Source organism: Haliotis cracherodii, unplaced genomic scaffold (assembly GCF_022045235.1).
Source record: "Haliotis cracherodii isolate W230 unplaced genomic scaffold, xgHalCrac1.p SCAF_4, whole genome shotgun sequence".
NCBI lineage: Eukaryota > Metazoa > Mollusca > Gastropoda > Lepetellida > Haliotidae > Haliotis > Haliotis cracherodii.
In genome coordinates, this window is record NW_027266297.1 from 57,053,257 (window position 1) to 57,076,559 (window position 23,303).

Sequence of the window (23,303 nt, forward strand, 5' to 3'; positions counted from 1 at the left end):
ATAGTCAATTATATACTCTCTTCTGCACCACTTTTTCTGCAATGTACACAAGAAAATATGGACTGTCATGTACATTTTCTGTCAGGTTGGTCAGGGGTTGCATATTTGATCATGTTCCTTCCAAAGTCACCTTCTTATATCAAAACTAAACGACACCCTCAGTTTCTTCTCCTGACACCCTGCTATAGCTCCACCCCCGATACTGATATATTGATGTAGCTCTGCCCATGATTCTGATACCCTGCTATAGCTCCTCCCCCGATACTGATATATTGATGTAGCTCCGCCCATGATTCTGATACCCTGCTATAGCTCCATTCAAGAAACTGATACATTGCTATAGCTCCACCCCTGATTCTGACACCCTGCTATAGCTCCATTCAAGAAACTGATACATTGCTGTAGCTCCACCCCTGATTCTGATACCCTGCTATAGCTCCTCCCCTGATACTGATATATTGATGTAGCTCCGCCCATGATTCTGACACCCTGCTATAGCTCCTCCCCCGATACTGATATATTGATGTAGCTCCACCCGATTCTGATACCCTGCTATAGCTCCTCCCCCGATACTGATATATTGATGTAGCTCCGCCCATGATTCTGATACCCTGTTATAGCTCCATTCAAGAAACTGATACATTGCTATAGCTCCACCCCTGATTCTGATACCCTGCTATAGCTCCTCCCCCAATACTGATATATTGATGTAGCTCCACCCCTGATTCTGATACCCTGCTATAGCTCCATTCAAGAAACTGATACATTGCTATAGCTCCACCCCTGATTCTGATACCCTGCTATAGCTCCTCCCCCAATACTGATATATTGCTGTAGCTCCACCCCTGATTCTGATACCCTGCTGTAGCTCCACCCCTTATTCCGATATTTCGCTATAGCTCTACCCCAGATTCTGAAACTTTCAATTCAAACTAGTTTCTAGAGCCTTACAACTCCACCTTGTTATTATCTGAATCATGTCCTCAGAGAAGCAAACACTTCACCCACCGACTCCCTCTCTGGGAATGTGCAGCTTTGTTGGGACGGACGGACCTATAGCTGTGGAGACAGACACGTCTACATTGTAATCAACATTGCACTTGAGTCCTTCAAACTGCACAGTGGTGGATGATATAGTGAGGTTGGACATGGTGATGCTGCTACTGCCATCAGATGGTACGGCTGATGCTGTGAAGAAAGTCAAGCGACCATTCTGGTGCTGCTTGTCCGGGGGCTGGAGAGAAATATAATGCAGCTGTAGGATTTTGCAAAGAAATGGCTTGGCATCAATACTCAGTACCATCCATCAATCAGGACAAAAATTTAACAACATTATTCACACAAAGTCCTTGGTAAGGACGCAACTCCTAAAAGATGCATCCACTAAGCCTCTATGTCTACATACTTTATTGTGTTAATGCAGATGATGTTTTATATTCAACATGGAACTCTAAAACTGCTCCCCAAGATCTATCATCTACAGGAAACTACTGATCTAAGATCCAAAAAGGATGTGAGTTTAACATGTTCATCCACAGATCTGAGTCTAGCATGTGGATCCACAGATCTGAGTCTAGCATGTTCATCCACAAATCTGGGTCTAACAGGTGGATCTACAGATCTGAGTCTAGCATGTGGATCCACAGATCTGAGTCTAGCATGTTCATCCACAGATCTGAGTCTAGCATGTTCATCCACAGTTCTGGGTCTAACATGTGGATCCACAGATCTGAGTCTAACATGTGGATCCACAGATCTGAGTCTAACATGTTCATCCACAGATCTGAGTCTAACATGTTGATCCACAGATCTGAGTCTAACATGTTGATCCGCAGATCTGAGTCTAGCATGTGGATCCACAGATCTGAGTCTAGCATGTTCATCCGCAGATCTGTGTCTAGCATGTTCATCCACAGATCTGAGTCTAACATGTGGATCCACAGATCTGAGTCTAACATGTGCAACCACAGATCTGAGTCTAGCATGTTCATCCACAGATCTGGGTCTAACATGTGGATCTACAGATCTGAGTCTAACATGTTCATCCACAGATCTGAGTCTAACATGTGGATACACAGATCTGAGTCTAGCATGTTCATCCACAGATCTGGGTCTGACATGTTGATCTGCAGATCTGAGCCTAACATGTTGATCCACAGATCTGAGTCTAACATGTGGATCCACAGATCTGAGTCTAACATGTGGATCCACAGATCTGAGTCTAACATGTGGATCCACAGATCTGAGTCTAACATGTGGATCCACAGATCAGAGTCTAGCATGTTGATCCGCAGATCTGAGTCTAGCATGTGGATCCACAGATCTGAGTCTAGCATGTTCATCCGCAGATCTGTGTCTAGCATGTTCATCCACAGATCTGAGTCTAACATGTGGATCCACAGATCTGAGTCTAACATGTGCAACCACAGATCTGAGTCTAGCATGTTCATCCACAGATCTGGGTCTAACATGTGGATCTACAGATCTGAGTCTAACATGTGGATCCACAGATCTGAGTCTAGCATGTTCATCCACAGATTTGGGTCTGACATGTGGATCCACAGATCTGAGTTAAGCATGTGCATCCACATGTCTAAGACCACCAAGAACGTCCATGGCAGACACTCTCGGTGAACAGAAGATAAGAGACCAACCTTCAGGTAAATGTAGATGCTTCTGAGGTTGTTGCTGCTGCATCTCCGTGACAAGTAGTTCCCTCCAGTGAGATTAGCACCAAATGAGGGGACTGAAAAGAAATCCCACAAGTCATGTACATATATGTCAGGTATCATTTCAAAAGTCAAACAATTTTTCAAATCAAGAAGAAGACATAAATTGTCATAAAAAAGTGCCATGACAGGGTAAATGTAGTCAAAAGTTTAAACGTCAACAAAGACAGACACTTAACAAAGTTGCTGTCACCACTGATATTCAAATATTTGTTAAATGTTACCGTATTCGACATAATAAGTGCCCAGGGCACTCTCAAAATTAGAAATAGAGGGGTCTCATTAGAATAGTATTTTGGTGGAAAAAACAGAGTTGAAAGATAAATTTCGTGGTTTATGCTGACAGCCTGAAATGTTTATATACGACAGATATATTTTTCCAGAATTTAATATCCCATAATTAAGGGTGCATATAACACACAAGTGTGTATTATACGCAAATAAATAAGTCTTGTGTACATTGATCAATCGGAAGGGGTGCTAAGTTGGATTGTTCACTAGCCAATATATGAGCAATTATCGCCGTGGGCACTTATTAGAGCGGGGCACTTATTACGTCGAATACGGTAATCATGGTAATGGCTGAAGCTTCAGCTTTCTGTATGGTCAAAGCGCAAAGGTTATGTCAAAAGTTTTAATATAGCAAAACACAATATATACCAGTATGTTGAGCCCACTTGTCACAACACGGAGTAATAACACAACCCAAATATGGATTAAGAATATATTTATTAAAATAAAATTAAGAATTATGTTGGTAATGATGTATCCAACGCACTCACACCCATTCAGCTACCTTCCACTATCACCCTTCACATACTTCACACACTTCACACACACTTCACACTCTTCACATCCTTCACACACTCTTCACATCCTTCACACATCCTTCACACACTTCACACCCTTCACACATCCTTCACACACTTCACACATCCTTCACACACACTTCACACTCTTCACATCCTTCACACACTTCACACATCCTTCACACACTTCACACCCTTCACACACTTCACATCCTTCACACACACTTCACACATCCTTCACACACTTCACACCCTTCACACACACTTCACACACTTCACATCCTTCACACACACTTCACACCCTTCACACACACCCTCTGTCCCTCTAACATACACTTTCCCAATAGTTAAGGTTAACCCTACTTACACATACACTAAGTTTGTACAAATAATCTAACTCTAAATCTCCACTAATACATCAATTTATCATTGCATCAATGACAGAACATCAATACATCAATACATCAATATCAGAACACATTAATACATCTCAACATCAACACCTCAATACCTTAACATCTTAAGGCATTAATTCTTCCAACACTTCAAATACATGCACGTCAACAATTAATAATCTCTCATTATGTACACATTATGTACAAAGTCATTCGTCACGCCTCCTTCCACGTCATTGCATTATGCACTGGACATTGTGTCGAGCCACACACAGGTCTCCTTTTCCAGATGTAATCATCCTTGTGTACTTGGCCATCTGTTGCCCTGGGGTCAGGCTTCATAAAATGAAGGTCCCTGCCTCCTCATACTCCATACAGGTGCCCCTCTGGGTCCCCGGACAGCCGCAAGATTGGGACAACGCACCAAAACCAAAACTGTCTAACCAAGGTTAGAATTCTCGTTGACTGCCAAATCAAGACTGCGTGTGAGATCTCAAAATATGTATTGACGTAACTTACAATGAAAAGACATGTTCTTACATCCGTTTACTTTTCTATCTTTACATAATACATATATATATATATACATTATCAAGCTACAAGAATATAAGCATAAACAATATTCAAATAAATTGTAACTTACGCCACAAGATTGGGACAATGCACCAAAACCAAAACTGTCCAACCAAGGTTAGAATTCTCCTTGACTGCACTGAATTTCAGTTCACAGTCTTTTTTTATATACATTGTGATCTTGACATTACCTCCCTTCCCAGATAACTGTTGACTGAACAGTTACATTACAGTTAAAAGATCACATGGAATTTTGACTGATATACTAAACCACTTATGGTGGACAACGGCTCAGGAGATCTGCCCCAACATTCTCAACACCTTTGACTGCCCATATGAAAAATCTGTACGTCTGCAAAGCTAAGGCCCACCTCATAACTCGCCCATTTGCCAACTAAGCCTTCGTCATCCACACAAGTGGTTGATGATCTGTCTGCAGGAAAAACTCCCTTCCATACAAAAATCTACTCAACTTTTGTATACTCCACACAATGGCCAAACACTCCTTTTCAATGGTCGAATATGCCTTTTCCCTGTCAAGTAATTTTCTGCTGACATACATAATGGGAAACTTCTCACCACTCTGTTCCTGCAGAAGGACTGCTCCAATACCTACATCTGAGGCGTCTGTCCTCAGTAGAAATGGCTTGTCCAAATCAGGTAAATGGAGTATAGGTGCACTGGCCATCAGATCCTTGAGAGTTTTAAATGACTCTCTGTCCACTCAACTATATTGGACTTACCTTTCTTGGTTAAATCAGTGAGGGTGCCGCAATAGCTGAATTTTTTTTTATAAATCGGCGATAATATCCAGTTAGACCTATTAAAGCTCTTACCTGTTTCTTTGTGGTCGGCCTCGACAGTTCTAGGATTTTGTCTAATTTTTTCCTGTCTGGAGAAATCTTACCTTCACCGACAGTATGGCTTAAAAACTGCAGTGTATGGTACCCAATTACCACTTTGGAGGGTCGAGCTGTGAGATGGTACTGCCGTAACTGACTGAAAACGGCTCTTAAGCTGTCCATATGTTCAGACCATTCCTCTGTCCCCTCTATAATATCGTCAATGTAGCTATCCACATGAGCTATCCCTAAGCACCTTCCTCATTAACCTCGTGAACACTGCAGGGGCGTTCACAACTCCATATGGCATTACAGTCCATTGATACAACCCATCTGGCGTAACAAAAGCTGTACATGCTTTACTTGCTTCTTCCATGGGAATCTGCCAATAAGCCAGGCTTATGCAGGGTTAGAAACTAACTGTTTTTGTCCACTAGTCCTTACAATGATAACATATAGCAAAACCCTTAAAATGGGTCAATTTCTACTAGTCCTTAGGATACCTTTACTATTGGGCAGTTTGGTAAGGACTACAGGACTAGTGCCAATTTCTAACGCTGAAATAATCAATTTTAGAATAGAAGTTACATTTGCTAAGACGAGTGAATAAACTTTCTGTCAAAGTTATTGGCTCTGAGTCAAAAACTGTAATCTGGTTAATCCGACGGAAGTCTACACAAAATCGATAAGTCGAGTCCGGTTTCTTGACTAACACAATTGGGGAAGCACAAGGGGAATCAGATCGTTCAATTACCCCTAAGTCCAACATTGACTGTACCTCTGATGCAACCACCTCTCTCATGTGATGAGGTAATGGATAAGGACGAGACCTAACGGGATCAGAACTGGTTAACCTGATCTTGTACTCCACGCAATTAGTCCTGCCTGGTAAATCAGTAAGTACATCTGCATACTCTTCCAACAATGCTCTTACTTCCGCCTGCTGTACACTTGTCAAGTCTGAGGATATATCAACATCTAGATACGTCTCCTTAGCTTCTAAATTGGGTGAAGAAATTTCAGGCATATCAAACTTATGTTTGACCTCAACTGTAGCCTCAGGCACATCGATCAATCCTGTACATACATATTGCGGAATACTGACTCTTACATCACAGATAACTACCACACATACCACACATTGTACCTGACGTCATCTCTGCTTACACTCTCAATTGGACTTGCTGCAACATCCCCACTGTTCCTCATATTACCATGAGAGTTTCACTCACAATCTGCTCCTCCAGGACCAATGTCCACGTCTACCTCCTTGGCAATAGTACTGACTGCTTCTTCCATCATTACACTGGCTATGCCCACCTTACCTTTTTCCTTAGACTTGACTGCACTCCATGACGTAGATATGTGCCCTAATTCCCCACAGCTATAGCAACTTCGTTGCTTAATAGGAACAAACCCCTTCAACTCCTTCTGTTCTCCTGTTTGTGATCTGTTTTGACTACTCGAGCCCTTATCTCTATACTTATCATTACCTGATGGGAAAGACTTATTAGGTTTTCCTGAAATGGTACCACGAGCCTCCACAAAATGCTCTGCCAACTTAGCCATCTCGTCTGCAGTTTTTGGCTTCCTCTCCTTTAAGAAAACTAAGATTCGGTCCAAACAGTATTCAAAATCTATTCCCTCAACAACCACTGCATATGTCTTTGCTGTCCCACTCAACTCAATCCACCTGGTAAAGTAATTTCCAATCCTAACTATGAACTGGGTAAAGGTCTCACCTGTCTCTGTTTGTGAAGTTCTGAATTTCTGGTGAAATCCTTCTTCCGTCATTTACTATCTTTTCAACAAAGCCTCCTTTACCTGATTGTACTCTTCTGCCTGATCTGGGTCAAGCCGGGAATATACTTCTAATGCCTTACCTTTTAGCAAAGTACTGAGATACGCAGCCCACTGGTTTTCTGGCCAAGATTGAGCTTTAGCTATTCACTCAAACCGCTGCAAATAAGCATCTATGTTGTCCTTCTGATCTTCAAAAGGTGGAATCTTAGGCATCTTCGGTACGCCCACTTGCTTAGTTCCACTCTCTACATCTGGCTTACCTTTCTCTATGTTAGTCTTCGCAAGCTCCATATCTAACCTAGCCTTTTCCAATTACATAATCTTCTCTTTTTCCAGCCTAACTTTTTCTAGCTCTGCATCTCTCATCTTCTCTCATCTTCTCCTCATTACCAAATTTAGCTATTTCTAATTCTATAACCTTATCTTTCTCCAACTTAGCTATTTCCAACTCTATAGCCTTCTCCTTCTCTTCCTTCTCTATCCTTCTCATCTCCCGATTATGCTCCCGCATATCTCTCTCTAAATTCGCTACCTCTCTAGCTCGCTCTATAGCCACCTGATCCTGAACAAACTTCTGCAGATTTTCCCCGGTGTATCCTAACTCCTTCCCTAATGTACAAATCTTATCCACATCCATGATTGGCAGACTACACCAGAAGCTAGCAATAACCACCCCAAGTAAACCAATGAAACCCTTCATCAAAGGTATTTGGGTCAAAGGGACTCGTCACACCTCAGCAAATCAACAGATTACATACAGTCACTTGAAGGCACTATGGAATAGCTGGGAAACATACTACTAGGCCACATACCCTATCTATGCCTATCGGTTATTCTAGGCAATTTCAGATAATCAAGCCAAAATCCAACCTATCACTCCGTGTATGACAAAAAAAATCTTTCATCCCACCACTGCCACCAAAAATGTCACAACATGGAGTAATAACACAACCCAAATATGGATTAAGAATATATTTATTAAAATAAAATTAAGAATTATGGTGGTAATGATGTATCCAACGCACTCACACCCATTCAGCTACCTTCCACTATCACCCTTCACATCCTTCACATCCTTCACACACTTCACACCCTTCACACCCTTCACACACTTCACATCCTTCACATCCTTCACACACTTCACACCCTTCACACACTTCACACACTTCACATCCTTCACACCCTTCACATCCTTCACACCCTTCACACACACTTCACACCCTTCACATCCTTCACACCCTTCACATCCTTCACACCCTTCACATCCTTCACACACTTCACATCCTTCACACCCTTCACATCCTTCACGACCTTCACATCCTTCACATCCTTCACACACTTCACACACACTTCACACCCTTCACATCCTTCACACACTTCACACATCCTTCACAGACACTTCACACTCTTCACATCCTTCACACACTTCACACCCTTCACATCCTTCACACCCTTCACACACACTTCACATCCTTCACATCCTTCACACACTTCACACACACTTCACACCCTTCACACCCTTCACATCCTTCACATCCTTCACACCCTTCACACCCTTCACATCCTTCACATCCTTCACACATCCTTCACACACACTTCACACTCTTCACATCCTTCACATCCTTCACACACTTCACACCCTTCACATCCTTCACACCCTTCACACACACTTCACACCCTTCACACCCTTCACATCCTTCACATCCTTCACACACTTCACACATCCTTCACACCCTTCACACCCTTCACATCCTTCACACCCTTCACATCCTTCACATCCTTCACACACACTTCACACCCTTCACACCCTTCACATCCTTCACACACTTCACACATCCTTCACACACACTTCACACTCTTCACATCCTTCACATCCTTCACACACTCTTCACACTCTTCACATCTTTCACACACTCTTCACATCCTTCACACATCCTTCACATACTTCACACACACTTCACACATCCTTCACACACCTCACATACCTCACACACTTCACACACACTTCACATCCTTCACACACTCTTCACATCCTTCACACATCCTTCACATACTTCACACACTTCACACACACTTCACACATCCTTCACACACTTCACACATCCTTCACATACTTCACACACTTCACACACACTTCACATCCTTCACACACTCTTCACACTCTTCACACACTTCACACATCCTTCACATACTTCACACACTTCACACTCACCCTCTGTCCCTCTAACATACACTTTCCCAATAGTTAAGGTTAACCCTACTTACACATACACTAAGTTTGTACAAATAATCTATCTCTAAATCTCCACTAATACATCAATATATCATTGATCAATGACAGAACATCAATACATCAATATCAGAACACATTAATACATCTCAACATCAACACCTCAATACCTTAACATCTTAAGGCATTAATTCTTCCAACACTTCAAATACATGCATGTCAACAATTAATAATCTCTCATTATGTACACATTATGTACAAAGTCATTAGTCACGCTTCCTTCCACGTCATTGCATTATGCACTGGACATTGTGTCGAGCCACACACAGGTCTCCTTTTCCAGATGTAATCATCCTTGTGTACTTGGCCATCTGTTGCCCTGGGGTCAGGCTTCATAAAATGAAGGTCCCTGCCTCCTCATACTCCATACAGGTGCCCCTCTGGGTCCCCGGACAGCCGCAAGATTGGGACAACGCACCAAAACCAAAACTGTCTAACCAAGGTTAGAATTCTCATTGACTGCCAAATCAAGACTGCGTGTGAGATCTCAAAATATGTATTGACGTAATTTACAATGAAAAGACATGTTCTTACATCCGTTTACTTTTCTATCTTTACATAATACATACATATATATAGGTAGGGTCGGGTACTTGGGTAGTAAATTTGGACTCGTCCCAGCTCTACAAGGAGCCATGACCAATCATAAAGTAATTCTAAGAGTGTCACTGATTTCTTATTTTTATGATTTTCGCTACATACCATCTTCCCATGTTGTCGAACTGATGGATTGAGTGCTGCTCTGGAAGCCATGATCGATCATAAGTAATTCTAGTATTGTTGATTTTCAATATTTATGATTTTTCACTACATACCATCCTCGTTTGTGGTCTGATTGATGGACTGAGTGTTGCTCCAGAAGCCTCCAACAGTTGGCTTGACTGAGACGAGGAATGTGTAGTGGGTGTCTGGCTTCAGATCACACAGGGTGGTTGTGTTGCCTGTCACCGTATTGTTTGACTCCTGAAAACAGGGACAAGGCAGTCGGAATATTATTGGTTCATATCTAGGTGATGTTTCTAACATGTTCATTTGACAACTGACTGAATGTTACTTAGTGCTAAATCAGCACGATTCAAGCTCTTTTTGTGGGCTGCTAGTCATCTAGCTGGGACCATGGAAGGTGGTTATTGAAAACAACTACTTTGAGGGAAGATGACACAAAATTAAGTACTCTCTTCATTCTTATTCTGTCATGAGTCCCTACAGAGAGACAAGCACTGGGCACTGGGGACCTATGCTGCTCTAAAACCCTACAGAGAGACAAGCACTGGGTACTGGGGACCTACGCTGCTCTAAATCCCCACAGAGAGACAAGCACTGGGTACTGGGGGCCTATGCTGCTCTAAATCCCCACAGAGAGACAAGCACTGGGTAGTGGTGGCCTATGCTGCTCTAAATCCCAACAGAGAGACAAGCATTGGGTACTGGGGGCCTATGCTGCTCTAAATCCCCACAGAGAGACAAGCACTGGGTACTGGGGGCCTATGCTGCTCTAAATCCCCACAGAGAGACAAGCACTGGGTACTGGGGGCCTATGCTGCTCTAAATCCCCACAGAGAGACAAGCACTGGGTACTGGGGGCCTATGCTGCTCTAAATCCCCACAGAGAGACAAGCACTGGGTACTGGGGGCCTATTCTGATCTGAATCCCCCTTAGAGAGACAAGCATTGGGTACTGGGGGCCTATTCTGATCTGAATCCCCCTTAGAGAGACAAGCACTGGGTACTGGGGCCTATGCTGTTCTGAATCCCCACAGAGAGACATGCACTATGTACTAGAGGCCTATTCTGTTCTGAATCATTACAGAGAGACGTGCATTGGGTACTGGAGGCCTATTCTGGTCTGAATCCCCACAGAGAGGGAAGCACTGGGCGCTAGAGGCCTATTCTGCTCTGAATCCCCAGAGAGAGACAAGCACTGGGCGCTAGAGGCCTATTTTGTTCTGTATCAACACAGAGAGACATGCACTGGGTACTGGGGGGCTATTCTGTTCTGAATCACCACAGAGAGACATGCACTGGGTACTGGGGGCCTATTTTGTTCTGAATCCCCACACAGAGACTAGCATTGGGTACTTGGGGGCTATTCTGTTCTGAATCACTACAGAGAGGCAAGCACTGGGTACTGGAGGCCTATTTTGTTCTGAATCCCCCCCAGAGAGATGTGCACTGGGTACTGGGGGCCTATTTTGTTCTGAATCCCCACACAGAGACTAGCATTGGGTACTGGGGGGCTATTCTGTTCTGAATCACCACAGACAGGCAAGCACTGGGTACTGGAGGCCTATTTTGTTCTGAATCCCCACACAGAGACTAGCATTGGGTACTGGGGGGCTATTCTGTTCTGAATCACTACAGAGAGGCAAGCACTGGGTACTGGAGGCCTATTTTGTTCTGAATCCCCCCCAGAGAGATGTGCACTGGGTACTGGGGGCCTATTTTGTTCTGAATCCCCACACAGAGACTAGCATTGGGTACTGGGGGGCTATTCTGTTCTGAATCACCACAGAGAGGCAAGCACTTGGTACTGGAGGCCTATTTTGTTCTGAATCCCCACACAGAGACTAGCATTGGGTACTGGGGGGCTATTCTGTTCTGAATCACCACAGAGAGGCAAGCACTGGGTACTGGAGGCCTATGCTGCTCTAAATCCCCACAGAGAGACAAGCACTGGGTACTGGGGGCCTATGCTGCTCTAAATCCCCACAGAGAGACAAGCACTGGGTACTGGGGGCCTATGCTGCTCTAAATCCCCAGAGAGATGTGCACTGGGTACTGGTGGCCTATGCTGCTCTAAATCTCCACAGAGAGACAAGCATTGGGTACTGGGGGCCTATGCTGCTCTAAATCTCCACAGAGAGACAAGCATTGGGTACTGGTGGCCTATGCTGCTCTAAATCCCCACAGAGAGACAAGCACTGGGTACTGGTGGCCTATGCTGCTCTAAATCCCCACAGAGAGACAAGCATTGGGTACTGGTGGCCTATGCTGCTCTAAATCCCCACAGAGAGACAAGCACTGGGTACTGGGGACCTATGCTGCTCTAAATCCCCACAGAGAGACAAGCATTGGGTACTGGTGGCCTATGCTGCTCTAAATCCCCACAGAGAGACAAGCACTGGGTACTGGGGGCCTATGCTGCTCTAAATCCCCACAGAGAGACAAGCATTGGGTACTGGTGGCCTATGCTGCTCTAAATCCCCACAGAGAGACAAGCACTGGGTACTGGGGGCCTATGCTGCTCTAAATCCCCACAGAGAGACAAGCACTGGGTACTGGGGGCCTATTCTGATCTGAATCCCCCTTAGAGAGACAAGCATTGGGTACTGGGGGCCTATTCTGATCTGAATCCCCCTTAGAGAGACAAGCACTGGGTACTGGGGCCTATGCTGTTCTGAATCCCCACAGAGAGACATGCACTATGTACTAGAGGCCTATTCTGTTCTGAATCATTACAGAGAGACGTGCATTGGGTACTGGAGGCCTATTCTGGTCTGAATCCCCACAGAGAGGGAAGCACTGGGCGCTAGAGGCCTATTCTGCTCTGAATCCCCAGAGAGAGACAAGCACTGGGCGCTAGAGGCCTATTTTGTTCTGTATCAACACAGAGAGACATGCACTGGGTACTGGGGGGCTATTCTGTTCTGAATCACCACAGAGAGTCATGCACTGGGTACTGGGGGCCTATTTTGTTCTGAATCCCCACACAGAGACTAGCATTGGGTACTTGGGGGCTATTCTGTTCTGAATCACTACAGAGAGGCAAGCACTGGGTACTGGAGGCTTATTTTGTTCTGAATCCCCCCCAGAGAGATGTGCACTGGGTACTGGGGGCCTATTTTGTTCTGAATCCCCACACAGAGACTAGCATTGGGTACTGGGGGGCTATTCTGTTCTGAATCACCACAGACAGGCAAGCACTGGGTACTGGAGGCCTATTTTGTTCTGAATCCCCACACAGAGACTAGCATTGGGTACTGGGGGGCTATTCTGTTCTGAATCACTACAGAGAGGCAAGCACTGGGTACTGGAGGCCTATTTTGTTCTGAATCCCCCCCAGAGAGATGTGCACTGGGTACTGGGGGCCTATTTTGTTCTGAATCCCCACACAGAGACTAGCATTGGGTACTGGGGGGCTATTCTGTTATGAATCACCACAGAGAGGCAAGCACTGGGTACTGGAGGCCTATTTTGTTCTGAATCCCCACACAGAGACTAGCATTGGGTACTGGGGGGCTATTCTGTTCTGAATCACTACAGAGAGGCAAGCACTGGGTACTGGAGGCCTATTTTGTTCTGAATCCCCCCCAGAGAGATGTGCACTGGGTACTGGGGGCCTATTTTGTTCTGAATCCCCACACAGAGACTAGCATTGGGTACTGGGGGGCTATTCTGTTATGAATCACCACAGAGAGGCAAGCACTGGGTACTGGAGGCCTATTTTGTTCTGAATCCCCACACAGAGACTAGCATTGGGTACTGGGGGGCTATTCTGTTCTGAATCACCACAGAGAGGCAAGCACTGGGTACTGGAGGCCTATTTTGTTCTGAATCCCCACACAGAGACTAGCATTGGGTACTGGGGGGCTATTCTGTTCTGAATCACTACAGAGAGGCAAGCACTGGGTACTGGAGGCCTATTTTGTTCTGAATCCCCCCCAGAGAGATGTGCACTGGGTACTGGGGGCCTATTTTGTTCTGAATCCCCACACAGAGACTAGCATTGGGTACTGGGGGGCTATTCTGTTCTGAATCACCACAGAGAGGCAAGCACTGGGTACTGGAGGCCTATTTTGTTCTGAATCCCCACACAGAGACTAGCATTGGGTACTGGGGGGCTATTCTGTTCTGAATCACCACAGAGAGGCAAGCACTGGGTACTGGAGGCCTATTTTGTTCTGAATCCCCCCCAGAGAGATGTGCACTGGGTACTGGGGGCCTATTCTGGTCTGAATCCCCACACAGAGACTAGCATTGGGTACTGGGGGGCTATTCTGTTCTGAATCACCACAGAGAGACAAGCACTGGATACAAATGGGCTTCACACATTGCACCCATGTCGGGAATCAAACCCGGTTTTTCGGCGTGACGAGTGAACGCTTTAACCACTAGGCTACCCAACCGCCCCACAACTTCTGTGAAGATGTAAGCCAACTCACAGAGTTCACTGCTACTGCCCTGAAGATCATCGCCTTCATCCCCAGCTGGCCATGCGTCCAAGCAAGTGTCACACAGCGACTCGTCCAGTGGGACACCCTCAGAGAGGTGACAGCGGCTGGTTTCACTGGAAGATCAACTCAGCCATTAACAAGAGGGCATGATACAGCAACATATATAATCACTTAGACATTCTGTAAATGATGAGTGTGTCACTCCCTCAGGTTTGAACCCAGCTCTATATTATACATTCATGTTGCAGGAATGATGGTTCAGAGTTTGAAAACACCATTTTTTGCAGTCATTTAATCATATCACAGTGTGTCAGCTTCATGGCTGATGAAACAAGTTTGAATCCCAGGAGTGAGGTCCTGACAAACCAGGATCATAATTTGGGTGAATCTTTGATACATAACCATGACTACCAGTTACCAATATTACAACTTGAGTTTGAGTCCAAGACAAGCAAATGTTTGAGAAACATTCTATGGCATCACTGAACAATGACTATCAGTTACCAATATTATACCTTGAGTTTGAGTCCAACACAAGCCAATGTTTGATGGTAAGAGAAACATTCTATGGCATAATGCAGCCATGACTATGGCTTGGACGGGTAACTGAGGCATCTGGGAAGGTAGGGTCCTGAGGAGAACAGGGTACCCACAGGTCTACCAAGGTCTGCAGTTAGCCATGTGATATATCGTACAGTAGTTAGTGAGTTAGGTTTAACACCGCTTTTAACAGTATTACAGTTATATCACAGTGTGTCAGCTTAATGTGGGAGGAAAGCCCCAAGTGATGCAGGTCTCAGACGTTTACCACTTTGGTGAAACCCTTGAGCACGGGTATGGTGCTGACAAACCTAGAAACATAATTGGGGCAAACCGGGATTCGAACCCACAATCATAGGTTTCTGACATGCCCAAGGGACACAACTCTGCATAGCGAATCGAAGTGCCCCCTCTTCTGGCTTAACTATACTGAAACAAGTATATGTTTTGTATAAGGTTCAAAATAAGCATGATTTTATCTATCCATGAATGTAAATATTTGGACAGTCAGTGAGGTGCTGAAAGTTTCTGCCACCACAGTACTCACCCCATTCATCTGGTCTGACGGTCAGTGAGGTTCTGAATGTCTCTCCCACCACAGTACTCACCCCATTCATCTGGTCTGACGGTCAGTGAGGTTCTGAATGTCTCTCCCACCACAGTACTCACCCAATTCATCTGGTCTGACGGTCAGTGAGGTTCTGAATGTCTCTCCCACCACAGTACTCACCCCATTCATCTGGTCTGACGGTCAGTGAGGTTCTGAATGTCTCTCCCACCACAGTACTCACCCCATTCATCTGGTCTGACGGTCAGTGAGGTTCTGAATGTCTCTCCCATAACAGTACTCACCCAATTCATCTGGTCTGACGGTCAGTGAGGTTCTGAATGTCTCTCCCATAACAGTACTCACCCACTTCATCTGTTCTGACGGTCAGTGAGGTTCTGAATGTCTCTCCCACCACAGTACTCACCCAATTCATCTGGTCTGACGGTCAGTGAGGTTCTGAATGTCTCTCCCACCACAGTACTCACCCAATTCATCTGGTCTGACGGTCAGTGAGGTTCTGAATGTCTCTCCCATAACAGTACTCACCCAGTTCATCTGTTCTGACGGTCAGTGAGGTTCTGAATGTCTCTCCCACAACAGTACTCACCCAATTCCTCTGGTCTGACGGTCAGTGATTTCCTGAACGTCTCTCCCACCTCAGTGTTAGTCACAGTGATGTTGATGCTGTACTCGCTGCTGTGGATACTGTCGATGACACACGATGTACTCCAGCTGACATTACAATAGAACCAGCTGGAACAGTGAGTAGTGTATCTGTAAGCATACAGGGCAGTACAACACAGAATACAGGGCAGTAAAACATGGAATACAGGGCAATACAACACAGAATACAGGGCAGTAAAACACAGAATACAGGGCAATACAACACGGAATACAGGACAGTTCAACACAGAATACAGAGCAGTACAACAGAATACAGGGCAGTACAACAGAATACAGGGCAGTACAACACAGAATACAGGGCAGTACAACAGAATACAGGGCAGCACAACACAGAATACAGATCAGTACAACACAGAATACAGGGCAGTACAACAGAATACAGGGCAGTACAACACAGAATACAGGGCAGTACAACAGAATACAGGGCAGTACAACAGAATACAGGGCAGTACAACAGAATACAGGGCAGCACAACACAGAATACAGATCAGTACAACACAATACAGGGCAGTACAACAGAATACAGGGCAGTTCAACCCAGAATACAGGACAGTACAACACAGAATACAGGGCAGTACAACAGAATACAGGGCAGTACAACACAGAATACCATGGAATACAGGGCAGTACAACAAAATACAGGGCAGTACAACACAGAATACAGAGCAGTACAACAAGGTTATCATACAATTAAACACAGCAGGGAGAATAAACCATGAGAGGTGCAGCCCCTAGTGGATTATTCTCCCTGCAGTGTTGTATTGTACAATAAACAAGGAACACGAGTCGTTTAGTTCTGAAATGAGATATCAACATTTTGTACGGCCTCTTTAAGGATGTCAATAAGCTGTACAAGATTTTAAAATATACTTTCCCAAATTTAAATACTGAATACTGAATACAATCTGACCTTGGCAATGTTGGACAAGTCTATTTTATGAACAGGGGGGTTACGTTTGGTATTTCCCATATATTCTCACAATTTTCACATCAATTATCTGTACTTTTTGTCCCAATACCAACATGACCAAATCTAATATCTCTCCCAACCGTTCAGCCATTGCCTTCATCTTCATTGCCCAGCTACATCTATTAAGAACAACTGATTAGCACGCTTCCCTTTGAAAAAAAAAACATTGTTCAATTTACGTTGTCAAAAAGTTGCGAGCGCATGTACATATGGGTTCGAATCTCCCTGTACATAATTATTACTAATAATAGAACAAAATATATTTCTTATCCACTCAAATCTACATTTGTGTTTGTTTGCCCTTTCCAAGAATGCAGGGTCAGGATCTTGGACCCTGAAGGCAGCGGTATATCGAGGAATCACTGTATGGCTGTTAAGAGTTGTGTGTGCTGGGTTTAACATCGCTTTTAACAGTATTCCAGTTATATCACAGCATGTCAGCTTAATGTGGGAGGAAAGCCCGAAGTGATGCAGGTCTCAGACGTTTACCACTTCGGGGACACCCATGAGCATGGGTATGGTGCTGACAAACCTAGAAACATAAGAACATAATCTGGGCGAACCAGGATTCGAACCCACAATCATAGGTTTCTGGCGTGCCTAAGGGAAACAACTCTGCACTTCTGTGAGCATGTTTTGGCGACATCTTTGTCGGGATCATCAACTAGTTCGAGTTCTGCACCTACCATAACATATACAGCAATCTGATTCATTAACTCAACACTCACCTGTTAGCTCCCCGGGACGTCCAGATGGCAGACACATTGACATGATTCTCATTTTTGTACTGCTCTTCCCATGTAAACTCCAGTGACTTCCAGTTAAAACAAACAGCACTCAGGTTTGACACATGTGGAGGGTCTACAAAACAGATCACAGGATATCAGAGATATTCGGGTCAGAACAAATGGATAAATCGCAAGTGTTTCAGTGACATGGGATTATTTTTGCATTAATGTTTCCATAACAAAATGAATTAGGCCATGCCCTAACAGACAACTCTTTCCTGATTTGCTAATAAAATAAGTGGGCGGGGCTTGTGTTGCATTACTCTGCTGAACGATGTCACTAAATGTATAATGTCGTCCACAGGTTTTTTGTTTTAATGATCAAATGAACATTCTGTGATGAAGTCATAATTATTATTGACGTATTTATTCGCAAAAATCCAACATCTGTGATTGAATAGCTGATGATGGTGTTACTTCATCAGGTGTTTCATGGACATTTGGAAGCTGATAGTTGACAGGGACTCAAGATGTATGGGTTTCTACCTTTGTATTCCTTGCTATACGATGCAAACATTTTGAACCTACTTCATTCCACCTCAGTGATGATTGCCACTTCACTGAAGTAACCTCGATGCATGTAATCATGTTCCCGGGCAAGGGAGATAACTGAATGTAAAGTACAGTTTCCATCCTTTTGGGAAATAGGATGGAATTCTGGGCTCGATCGTAGCGCAACCACTGACTGTAAAGACTTATGTCCCTCCTATGTCCCTCCCATTTACCAATCAGTTTCCACTTCTAATATCACTTGCATTTGCTTCGAACAAAATGGCGGCTCCCAATCAAGACAATCGAATCGATATCAAGATTTATTCTGACAAAACGGGTTTTACTTCGCAAAGTGCATCAATCACGTGGGCATTTTTATTAAACATGAAAGATTTGGAAAATATCTGTTGACGCCGCGTTGGTGGTACACATGCTTTGCAAATCCTGCAATTGACCGAAAACTGCCTGGCATTACATTACACAATTTTAATCGGACTATGCAGAGACTCGTTAGTCAAAATATAAATCCATAATTCCAGCCTGGTTTGGCAAGGGTGGAAACTGGACTTTTATAGTCAGTTAACTCTCTTGAATTGGTAAGATGAGGTATACAAAGAATACAGTCATATAAATCAACATATATATTGCATCTCTGTGTTAGCTCATGCTCACAAAAGTGTCATAACACTTTAAAATGTCAGAAAATACAAAGATGATTCCATAAGGAACACAAGCGTATAGTTGACAAAGTCATCTATATCCCCCGCCCATTTTAACACGTTATGGTCCCAAACCAGGTAACTGACCCAACATTTCTCTTAGCCCATGTATAAAATAGCTGCAATGGAAATTCTAAAATAAACATTTCTAAAACTCCTTAATATCAAATTGCACTAGTTCAGTATGCGCTTTATATATAGACATGCAATGTTTGGCAAGGAAATATTTAACAGTTTATTTGTTATACTACTTAAATAAACCAATCCTATATTAAAACTTAAATCCAACTTGTTGTCATGGAAACATAAACAATAAAAATTTCTAAAAGTGCTATATATCAAAAGGCACCAGTTCAGTATGTGCCTGGTAGACATGCAAAGTTTTGTAAGAAAGTATTTAACGGTTTTTGAGTTACGCTCCGGAAACGAACACCACCCCTGTAGAACCTAAGTCCAACTTATTGACATGGAAACGTGAAAAACAAAAAAATTCTAAAATTCCTAAATAGCAAGAGTCACCAGTCCAGTATGTGTCTGGTAAACATGCACAGTTTTTGTTGGAAAGTATTGAATGGGTTTTGAGTTATGCTCCAGAAACAAACTCTACCCTATAGAACCTAAGTCCACCTTGTTGCCATGGAAACGTAAAAAATAAAAATTTATAAAATTCCTAAATAGCAAAAGGCACCAGTTCAGCATGAGTCTGATAGACATGCAAAGTTTCATAGAGAAATTTTTAACGGTTTCTGAATATGCTCCGGAAACGATTTCGGGACGCGCACGCGCACGCGCACGCACACGCGCACCCACACACACACACGGAACCCATTTCTATATCCCCTGCCAACTTCGTTGGGGCGGGTGATAAAAAACGTAAGTCATGGTTCTTAGGCACTGCCGCCATCATTAAGTCCGCCACACGTTTCATTGTTATTTCCGTTATAAAAAAGGGAATATACCTTTATGTGTGCACTGCTATACTGTGCATCTCGTCTTATGATCATTTTGTGTAATTCATTTGAAACAATGCCCAAAATCATGATTGAAAAGATTTTAAATGCAAAGATGGGAAGCCATTGTATCTCTAACAACATAAGTACAGATTTGTTGACATGCCACTTTCAGTAACGTCTTTGTGTTGGGAAAACAAAATCGAAACTCGTATGGGAGTATTATGTGAACCCCTCTCTTCATAGCTGTATATTTTGGAGAAAAAAGTGTGCACAATACACAAGAAAGTATGGTAGTCAAATATTCCAGAGTACCTTATATTTTTTGGCCATGTTCCCTTAATAAATCTGTTTCTTATTGAAACTGAAAGCAATGGCTCGTGAGCATTGTATATATTTTGCTTTGTAGAGTATGGAAGCATATTAATGCCACAGTCTAAAAAACTACATTTATGTAGACAATGCATGCATCTTTATTTATTTGACAAGTATGAACACGTCACAATCTCACTTTATAGCTAGACATCATATCAATGTTTTAGCAATAGATGCGTAGATTCACAGAATAAGAGTTGTGATAAAACAATAAAACTGTTATTGGTTTAACGTGTTAAATGCCATGAGTCCTATCATGTTACTAGACACCCAACGGCTCCATCCCCTAAATTCCATGGAATACTCTATGGAAAGGCCCACTCAGTGCAGAAAATCACTCATTCTGCAGAATTTGTGCAACATTTGCATTTGTCTGCCACAGAATTTGTCAAATACACTGCAGAACCTTACATGTGAGTCAAAAGCTGGTTTGAAATTGTGCATTGTATACATTAAATCATTCCAAATAATTATTTGTGTGGGATGGAAAATATGATCTATTAACCATTTTATGTTTTAAGAAATATCCTGATTTCATTTTGAATAGTTTGTACTAAAACTTACTAATGTTTACACTCACAATCACCAATTCACTTCAATCAGCTTTATCAGAAAAGTGCCTCCCACAAGTAAAAGAAATGACAAACAGAGCTATAGATAAGATTTTGGTTATTTGGGCATTTTACCCAGGGTTTGATTTTGATTGGGCCTCCACAGGTCTTAGAAGGTATTCAAATTTCTTTTACCCACCTGTTCTTGACATTTGGTATTTAACTTAAAACCTGTTTCATAACAATCACTGAATATCATTTAAAACCATGTGAATAGTAGAATAACGGTCTGCATTTCCTTGCAGCTCCCTCTCCAGGAAGCCATTGTTTGCACTGTGTACATTTCAACTGGCAACTATCAGTATGTTTGTCGCAGAAGCTTTTTCAAATGTAACTGTTGGTAAGTGAATTTGTATTTTACACAAATATCTTATCTTATCTCAAGCTCTAGGAATTAGGAAATTCTTCAATAGTAAGCTAAAATGTTTGCACAATTGTGTACAGAATTATTAAAAACTGGTTGCAGCATTTACAAAAAAATGTCCCTAGAATTTGTATTATTTGGCCACGGAATACAGTGTGGACTACCATAAGATCACATGGAGCTTGTCCTGGTGAGCTAACAAAGGGTCCTACTCCCTCATGGATCAACTTACAATCAACTGTGAGAGCCTGGATGCCTATAATTGCTATTTCTGTTTTGCTGTCATTTTTTAAGCAATATATCATCAGATGGCCTACAAATTCGTCATTGTCCAGGACAGGCATATTCAGCTGCATAGTGGATGGTGAAATAACGGTCTGGTATTCAGCTGGCAGCAACTCGTCATTTTTCCATGTAAAGTACAAGTCACTGGAAGAGCTGTTGGCATCCAACAGGGTGCAGTTTAAGGTGGCATTTCGTCCAAAGAAGCCATAGGGGTTAATTGGTAACAAACCTACAAACAGACAGAAAAGTAATTATCGGCTGTCAAAAGGTGTAGACAAAATTATACATACCTGAAGTTTGTTTGTTTGTATTTTTGTTGTTTAAAGCCACACTTAGCAATATTCCAGCTATATGACAGGAGTCTGTAAAAAATCGAGTCCAGACAATCCAGTGATTGACATCATGAGCATCGATCTACACAATTGGGATACGATGACATGCATCAACCAAGTCAGTGAGCCTGACCCCATGATCCTGTTAGTCGCCTCTTACTACAATGGTAGTCTCCTCTTAGGATAAGCATTAGTAGCTGGAGACGGGTCGACAGATGAACAATCTACTGGAGATGTTGTAAGGGAACTTTACAGCCAGCAGGGACTGTTTACTGTGTGTTGGGCCTTCACAACCAGGACACCCTACAGATATAAGTCCCCCCATGAAGAATCTGTCTTCAGCATACATAGTGAGTGAGTACGGTTTTACGCCGCTTTTAGCAATATTCCAGCAATATCATGGCGGGGGACACCAGAAATGGGCTTCACACATTGTACCCATGTCGGGAATCGAACCGGGTCTTCGGCGTGACGAGCGAAGGCTTTAACCACTGGTCTACCTGACCACCCCTCAGCATACAAAGACTTATGTAAAGTAGAAGTGTGCCATGTGATTAGCCATGGTAAGCTGTGAGGCAAAATTATCATCCGTATTATCATATTATGATTATAATTTTCATATTAATCAATATGTTATCTAAGAATATATTTCTTAACCTGATATGAAAATTGATATTTCTTTTGTGTATTAATTCATGGACAAAGTGGGTTGACATCAATCTCATTAAAAACAAAGATCTGTGGGTTGACATCAATCTCATTAAAAACAAAGATCTGAGGACATCCATTACGGGTCACGTCAGAACGACCTTTCATCCGACAAATCAAAGCGTCGCTTACCAGATCATGAAAGTGACAGTCGGAATGTGTTTTCTAATCATGCAACCTCGAAAACGTTAACACAGGGTATTCCGAACGACAGTTACGGCCCGTATGACTGATTCCATCAAAATTATCGTCAATCTCTCGCTTCCGTGGGATAAACATTTGAACGGAGGGGGTGTTGCACAGTATGTGGGAAGCACTGC

General features: G+C 43.1%; 1 protein-coding gene across 4 annotated transcripts in view; it reads right to left on the bottom strand.

Annotated features, from left to right (window-relative positions):
- LOC139478811 (tyrosine-protein phosphatase Lar-like) overlaps positions 1–23,303 on the bottom strand; it is an 83,388-nt gene that overhangs the window by 24,095 nt on the left and 35,990 nt on the right. For all 4 annotated transcript variants that reach the window (XM_071261463.1, XM_071261464.1, XM_071261462.1 and 1 more), the window contains exons 3-9: positions 21,891–22,172; positions 18,088–18,220; positions 16,313–16,458; positions 14,604–14,728; positions 10,257–10,404; positions 2,655–2,746; positions 1,009–1,234 (exon numbers count right to left, since the gene is read on the bottom strand). In XM_071261463.1, coding sequence (XP_071117564.1) covers positions 1,009–1,234; positions 2,655–2,746; positions 10,257–10,404; positions 14,604–14,728; positions 16,313–16,458; positions 18,088–18,220; positions 21,891–22,172 — 1,152 coding nt within the window. The remainder of the gene's footprint in view (positions 1–1,008; positions 1,235–2,654; positions 2,747–10,256; positions 10,405–14,603; positions 14,729–16,312; positions 16,459–18,087; positions 18,221–21,890; positions 22,173–23,303) is intronic.